Here is an 8310-nt window from a genome sequence, read left to right as displayed (position 1 = left end):
ACTGATGTCTTAAAGGCCAGGCTATGATGTATCACACTTCACCTTCTGAAATGGAATGTCTAGGGGCAAGACATGGACTTGACATTGTAATCCACACCTTAGTGGCTGTGGATGTCATGCTGAGAGCTTCCTCTCTAATTTCTGAATGGGAAGGTACTTTCCAGTACATTTGGCTTGAAGAAAATTTCACTGTCCTCATTTTTAAAGTTGTTTATTTTGTGTGTGTGCATGTTTCAGTGTGTGTGTGTGTGTGTGTGTGTGTGTGTGTGTGTGTGTATGTGTGTGTGTGTGTGTGTGCCAGGGTGTGTTTGCATGGGTTCATATGAACAGCACACATGTAGCAGCCCAGGAGGCCAGAAGAGGGCATTGGGTTCCCCGGAACTGGAGTTGCAGGACGTTGGGAGCTGCCGTGTGGATTCCAGAAGCCAAACCTGAGTCCTCCACAAGGGCAGCGAGTGTTCTTAACTGCTGAGCCATCTCTGCAGTGCCTGTCCTCATTCAACTTGTGTTTTCAAAAAGAAAATCCCTAAGTCCACCCCACTCCCATTCCTTCCCTTCAGTCCTTCCGTTTTCTTCCCAACTCCATCTGCTCTGTTTTTGACTGAGACCATTTGGTAGTGCCACTATGAGCATGGGCAAGGGCCATCTCCTGCAGCTGGGTAGCTCTTGGGGCAAAACTCTGAAGCAAACTGTCTCCTTCTTGCCGAGAAGCCATCAGTTGCCGGTAACTCCTTAGCTGGGGGGAGGGGACTTCATCACTCCCATCCCCACCTGGACTTTGCCCGGCTTGTGTCTGTAGCCATGGCCTCTGTCAGTTCACGTGGACAAAAGTGGGTCAGATTTACTCTACTAAGGACCTAACTCCAGAGGCCCAGGTCACAGCACAAAAAAACAAAACAAAACAACAACAACAACAAAAAAAAAACACACAAGCAGCCTCTAATAATTAGAAGGTATCTTGTAGACATGTAAAATTTATTTATTTATTTATAAAAATCATCATCATCATCATCATCATCATCATCAGTCTTTTTTCAAGACAGGGTTTCTCTGTGTAGCTTTGGCTGTCCTGGAGGCTGCCAATGCCTTCCTGAGTTCTGGGATTAAAGGCGTGCGCCACCACACCCGGCTATAAGATTTATCTTAAACCGTCCATATTTGTTTGTGAGCTAGGGTCATGTGTGGCCAGGCTAGCCTCCAGACAACTCCCTAGGACACCACGGGGAGCCTGAACTCCTGATTCTCCTGCATCCGCTTCCCAAGCGGCCAGGTTACAGGTGTGCAAAAGTTACGCTTTCTTAAAGCACACATTGTTATGGATCAATGGCCCAGAGCATGATGGGACCTCCTAAACCTCTTGAGACGTCCCTCACAGACATCCTTTCCTCTCTGCTCTGTTTGCAGAAGGCTCAGCATCGGTCTCCCAAGCTCGGCAAGATGGGCGACTGGAGCTTCCTGGGGGAGTTCCTGGAGGAGGTCCACAAGCACTCCACTGTCATCGGCAAGGTCTGGCTCACCGTCCTCTTCATCTTCCGCATGCTGGTCCTGGGCACCGCCGCAGAGTCCTCCTGGGGAGATGAGCAGGCTGATTTCCGGTGCGACACCATTCAGCCTGGTTGCCAGAACGTCTGCTACGACCAAGCCTTCCCCATCTCCCATATCCGCTACTGGGTGCTGCAGATCATCTTCGTGTCCACGCCGTCTCTAGTGTACATGGGCCACGCCGTGCACACGGTGCGCATGCAGGAAAAGCAGAGGCTGCGGGACGCTGAGAGAGCCAAAGAGGTCCGAGGGCCTGGGGCCTACGAGTACGCGGCGGCCGAGAAGGCCGAGCTGTCCTGCTGGCCTGAAGGGAACGGGAAGATCGTCCTCCAGGGCACTCTGCTCAACACCTACGTCTGCGCCATTCTCATCCGCACCACCATGGAGGTGGCCTTCATCGTGGGCCAGTACCTCCTCTACGGGATCTTCCTGGACACCCTGCACGTCTGCCGCAGGAGTCCCTGTCCCCACCCGGTCAACTGTTACGTCTCGAGGCCCACGGAGAAGAACGTCTTCATCGTCTTCATGATGGCCGTGGCGGGGCTGTCTCTCTTTCTCAGCCTGGCCGAGCTCTACCACCTGGGCTGGAAGAAGCTCCGACAGCGCTTCAAGTCGCGGCAGGGTGTGGACAAGCGCCAGCTCCTTGGCCCCTCCGCCAGCCTCGTCCAGGGCCTCACTCCTCCCCCCGACTTCAACCAGTGCCTGAAGAACAGCCCCGGCGAGAAGTTCTTCCGTGACTTCGGCAATGTGGGCCCCTGCAAGAACCCAGACCCTCTGGCCACCGAGGAAGGGCCAGGCCAGCCGCAGGTTCCTGGGGAGGGCTTCATCCACATGCAGTACGGCCAGAAGCCCGAGGAGCCCAACGGAGCCTCCCCCGGCCACCGCCTTCCTCAGGGCTGCTACCACAGCGACAAGCGCCGCCTTAGCAAGGCCAGCAGCAAAGCGAGGTCAGATGACCTGTCCGTGTGATCCACCAGGGCTCTCAGGAGGCTGAGGCAGGGGCGAAGCAGTCCTTGGTGACCGCTGTGATCCTTCTGTCCCGGCTCTGGATGGCTTTGCTCATCAGTCCTCAAAATTACAGTTCCAAGAGCGTTCTTAATGACAGGACTACTCCTCGGGTCCCGTCCCTCCTCATCCTATACCAGTATTTGCTGAATAGAGTGTGGGCAGGGACGGGAACCATGGCCTGGGAGGACAGACACGAGGATTTAACACCAGCAACACACCCCAGAGAGACTCCCACCCTGACCCCAAGTCTTGGCTTCTTTGGTACTATGCCTATCCTTTTTTTTTTTTTTAAAGGAAGCGACCAAGGTTGAGAGAATTCATCAAATAATTTGCATTGTCTCGTTCTTGTATCTTTTGTTTGTTTCCATGGGTTATACCCTGGAGCACTGGTGAGGTAACTGTGGGCTGCCATTGGCTACATCTCCCTCCTCCCAGCCCCTCCTCCCAGGGTATCCTTGGACCTCCACCAGCCATCAGCTTTACAAGTGCCTTGGTATGTGCCTTTGGCAAACATCTCGCGTTGATGATGTTGCCGTCTTTCTGCCAGGCTAGACACCCGGCTCAAAGGGTGCCAAGACCTCTAGGGAGTCACTGCACACACACACACCGCTGGAACCGCCACCACCTGTCACCCTGCAGTCCTTTATGATAAAAACCATCCTCGCCTGTTCTCCCAGAGTTCCTCTAAAATCTATTAACAGGAACGGCTGAAGCCACCTTCCTCTCGTGGATCCTGGCCATGGGACCGGCCACCAAGTTCAGTGGAATTTTCCCAGGATTTAATGAAACAAAGAGAGCATTGTGCTTCTCAGGTTCTTCTGGGGAATCCCCGTCCCCCACAATTCTGCTGTGAAGATGAAAACTGAGGGGTGGGGGGCGCGGAGAACACTAGAAAACTATTTTCCATCCTATATATGTCTTCCACTGTCTGCCAACTTTGAATGCAGAGTTAGTGATGGGAGCTGAGGCCCCAGATCTCTCTCTCAGAGGCATCAAGGGGACATGGAAGCAGGGAGGGATCTCCAGCTGTTTTCGGCAAGGCCCTCATCTAGTGCAAAGATTCCCGTGTTTCCTTGGTACCCTTAGGAGAACTACGAAGGGGGACTGTAGAAGAGCCCTGCCTTCCTCAGGGTCTAGCCTGGGTCTCTACTGAATGGACCCATATTAGTTGTCTTCCATTTTTTATGTAGATGAAAAATGCTCAGAATTAGATACCAAGACTTATAAACACATTGCTACATTAAAATCGAAGTGTGTGTGCATGCTCGTCCATCTGTGTGTGTGTGTGTGTGTGTGTGTGTGTGCACGCGAGCATGATAATGCTGATAGAATGGTGAAGGAAAGTCCTAAAGAATGGTAGGAAACTCGTAGAGAAACTTGGGTCTCCCTGCCTCATTTTCAGTTGTCTGACGGGAGGGCCAAGCTTACATGTTTATCAGCCTAAGGGACAGGCATGAGAAATCAGTACAGGAGGGTGAAGTTCAGAGGTCAATCTCTGCCTTCGTGAGCCATCTTTGGGTCCCTCTGATGGTATGTGGATGCTACTGATGGTTAGAAAGGAAGAGGTGAAGATTATTTGGGAAAGATTGGCTGGCTGTTCTAGCCTCAAAACATTTCATGCATTACCTGACACTGGCATTAAGATTCTGTTTTTCTGTTCTGGTATGTGTGTTTGTCTTCTGAAGTTAGTGCTTTTGAATTAGCAAACTCTGAGGCAAGCCTTTGGTCATGAGGTTTTCAGAAGAGAAAAAGAAAATAATATGTGTGACTTATCTGAAATAAAATCTGTCTCTACATATTAACTCTGGTTTGTGTCCTTAAGAGGAAGGCAGGGTTGAGGGGAAGGGAGAGCATGGAGTAAGACTCCAAGGTTTAAAATCCCAGCTGCTGGTTTACATCTGGCCTGCTGTGAGCCCCTGCACATCTGAAGTTTCATTTCTCACCTGTAAATAGGATCTGCTGACAGCCACCCCATTAGGCTGTGAATGCAAACCCGCTTAAGAGGAGAATGTCACACTATTTAGGGTGGAAGAGTTTGCGATGAGTGGCAATTGTTAGTATCTTTAATGGACTGGTCATCCAAAGTTTTAAGGATGATTCTAGAACTTCCTCTTTGGGAGCTCATGGCATGATCTACCTGAAGTGAACAAATGAACTCACATAAAAGAAACTATGGGTCGGGGGGCGCCCAGGAGAGCTCAGTGGATAAAAGCACTTGATATGCAAGCCTGAGGACGTGAGTTCAGAGCCCAACACTTGCACAAAACGCTACCGATGGCGATCTGCTCATAAGCCTAGCACCGTGGGAGTGGGAACAAGGATTGCTGAGGCTTGCTAGACACCAGCCTAGCTCTAGGCTTAGAGGACAGACAGGGCAGGATACCTCATGTTCTCCTCTGGCCTGTGTTTATGTGTGTACACCCTGAATGCTCACACACACTCACGCTGATATAATTGGAATATTAATTTTTATTGATTCTAAGAACCATCAGTTTCCAGTAAGTGATACAAGCAAATTAGTGTATCTGGGAGACCCCTGACCTGGACTCAGAGGTCTGGGCCAGGTAGATAGCTCGACTTAGGCAAAGCACTTACCTTGTAAGCCTGAGGACCTGAGCTCTAGCCACAGATCCCTTATTTTAAAAAAAAGCGGGGGGCCATGGCGGCATGTGCTTGTAATCCAGGCCTGGGGAAGGTGAGATAAGCGGAGCCCCAGGGCTCAGCAGCCAGCCAGCCTGGCCAGTGAGTGGCCATGTCTTAGCAAGCAAGGCGAATGGCCCCTGAAGAATGACGTAGACATCTGTGGCGCCCTGTCCACGTGTTTTAGCGCCCCCAATGTAGAGTCCTGGAAACTGAGGCACAGGAAGGTTCTTCAGCAGCCAGGTGCTTTCTCTCTGGCCCCCTGCGCCATCATCTTCATTGCCCGCAGATCCTGTTTGTCATGGCGGACGAGCTCCTTGCAGAGGTCTCGAAGATATGTCCTTATCACGTGTGTATTGGGACTTAGACCTCACTGGCACCTGCCCACAAGTAAGGTAAGGTTCCAGCCCTGCAGGGCCTAAGTAGTTCCCATGGAAAGGGATCTATACTACATCTCGTGGTTTTATAATCATGGCTCTGCATAGAATGATTCAGATGGCGCTCAGACCGCAGAAACCTAGGTGATTTACGTAAAATCTCAACCTTGCGGTTGGCTGCTCTAAGTTTATCTTCACCGAGCACTGTTTCAGCAGCAAGAGCACCGGCTGATTATTAACACAGTACACACATCCTGAGATGGGGCCTCTTCAGGTCCCTTCCCTTCATTTCTTCCTCGAAGGTCAGTTAAGAACTTCTACCTGGGCTGGAGCGATGGCTCAGCAGTAAAGAGTGACGGCGCCAAGTTTGGTCCCCAGCAGCCACACTGAGTGGCTCACAGCCATCTGTAATTCCAGCTCCAGTTACCGACAATGTCTTCTCAGGCATCTACACACATGTGCTCACATACACATACACGAAGAAGTAAATAATAATAAAAAACAATCCTAAAAGCAGTAATTCCTAGCACTGGTGACGTGTTCCACTGGCCAGTGATTCGATGTTATCATCACTGCTATGAGTCATAGTGGGAAACGTCTCAGGTTTGGTTTGGTTTTGTAAACAGCAAATGTGGCAGCCCAGAGACAGATGACCCAGGGCATTAGGTACTCCGGAGATTCTTTGAAGAATTGTTTCCATGATATGCAAATGAGAAAAATAGTGAGCCTGGGGGAAGCTGCCAAAATGAGTGGCCCTTTCAGGAGGTCCTGGCAGCCCTGCAGCCAGCCCTCAGAGTGGCCCCTTGATAGTAAACAGAACTTGAAAAGGATAGATCAGTAGAAAGCACAGGGTCGGAGGGTGCTGTCTTGATAGTCATCAGACATTGGTGGACACTACACATTTTTTTTCATTATCTTAACTGGGAAGGAGAAAAACTTGCATTTAACAATTTGTGTTTGTTTTTACATTGGAAGTGGGGTTTCACATAGCCCAGGCTAGCTTCAAACTCTCTGAAGCCGAAAACGATCTTAAATTCCTGATCCTCCTACTTCTGCCTCCCAAGTGGGCTCACAGTTGCACTAAGCAGGCCTTGTACCATTCTTGAGAAGTACAGCTTTACGTCTCCAACATGGACTCCACAGGGGAAGAGTCCACACTCAATCCCGATGTGACTTGATGAACTGGGGGGGGGTCCCCTTTTTCTGAGAAATAGGAGTGGGGGTATGGGGGAAAGGGAGGGAGGGTGGGACTGCAAGGAGAGGAGGGAGGGGCCACAACCAGGATAGAAAGTGAATAAATAACTTAATTTTAAAAAGGAAAAGGAATACGGCCTTACAAAGCAGGTGTGGCCCGTGCCTTTTCTAGCTTCTAATGAGGGAGGCCCTGTGATGCGAGTGGACAAAGAAATTACAGAATGTCATGTTAAATGCAATGAAAGAAGCAAACTTGGGCAGACCAGGGCTGCGGGGGTGGGTGGGGGCAGGACGAGTGAGAAGTCCTTTCTGAGGAAGTAGTGTGGAAATTCACATCTGACAACTGAAAAGCCAGCTGCTGATGAGCCAGGAAGAAAATCCAAATTCCTTCTAGGAAACTCTAAAATACAGTTGTCCCTTATTTCAGTAATGCCTGACATTTTGGAGAGATACAGAATTCAGGTGACACCTACAACAAAATTTGGCCCCAGTTGTTGAAAAGCAAACATACCTTTTTCTGGAAAATCTTAAGGACAGAAACCTTTCATTGCAGCAAAGAAAGGAACATTTAGAAAAGATTTCAATGAAATCAACTAAACACCAACATTAAGTTGGACAAAAGGCCCCACTTAATTAAGATGATTATTTCCACCAGTGTCTACATCCTTGGGTCTTCAAAGCGAGGCTTGTTCCCTGGAGAGGGCGTGGGAAGGGAGGTGGGGGTTGCTCCAGGGCAAACCTAGCCATAAGGTCCAGGTGGATACCAGGACCTGTTGGCAGAAAGGGGATGGGAAAGAACCTGCTGTATGTTCCAGAGCAGCCTTGGCATCAGAGAAGTCAAAGCATGAGACCTCAGCACACAGTGGGCAGTGGGGATGAGGGCGCAACAGGGAAGCCAGGCCGTAGAAGCCATGACACCAGGCAGGCAGGATGTCTGGAACATAGCTCAGCAGCCAGGACCGCAGCCCCTGGTCTGGACTGGCTGGTTGCAGACCCAGTGGAGGAAGACTGGTGTGGGCAAAGCCAAGCTTTCTCCTGAGAGCTGGCTCATTCACCAGGGCACCAGTTCAGAGCCTTGGTGCAGAACCAGGTCAGGCTGATAGCAGAATCACAGTGAAACGCAGATGAACTGCTGACCCCGAAAACTAAAGGGGGACTGATAGAGTTCCAGGTACCTCATCAAGCCATGGTAGCAGATAGGGGGGAGGGGGTCATTTTTTATCATGAATCCTAATGTCACTCTGAAATCACTCTACCTGTAACCCTGAGGAGGTCATAGCTTGGTAACAAGGCTCAAGTTCTCCTGTCCATACCCTTATCCTGGCTAATTTTCCATCACCCTGATTCAAGGCCCTTGTGGGCTTGATAACAAGGGTTTCCCCAGAGAGAAAGATGCATGTCTGAAGCCCTTCAGAAATGTTCATTTACTTGAGCTCTGTAGCCAAGCCAAGGCCCTCGGGTGCTCCCAAACAACATGGGGACTCAGGACTGGGTGGGAACTTAAGTTAAACCTTCCTGGGGTTGTCATTTCAGTGGAATGGGACATAGC

The 8310-nt window shown here is 50.3% G+C and overlaps 1 protein-coding gene across 1 annotated transcript; it reads left to right on the top strand.

Moving 5' to 3' along the window:
- Positions 1 to 1415: 1415 nt before the first annotated feature.
- Gja5 (gap junction protein alpha 5) lies at positions 1416 to 4329 on the top strand. The gene has a single exon (XM_055603800.1). The coding sequence runs from the start codon at positions 1438 to 1440 to the stop codon at positions 2509 to 2511; it is 1074 nt and encodes a 357-aa protein (XP_055459775.1). The 5' UTR covers positions 1416 to 1437; the 3' UTR covers positions 2512 to 4329.
- The last annotated feature ends 3981 nt before the right edge of the window (positions 4330 to 8310 follow it).

This window comes from Psammomys obesus, unplaced genomic scaffold (assembly GCF_907164565.1).
Source record: "Psammomys obesus unplaced genomic scaffold, mPsaObe1.curated_primary_1811, whole genome shotgun sequence".
NCBI classification, from domain to species: domain Eukaryota; kingdom Metazoa; phylum Chordata; class Mammalia; order Rodentia; family Muridae; genus Psammomys; species Psammomys obesus.
This window is presented reverse-complemented; position numbering and strand designations above follow the sequence as displayed.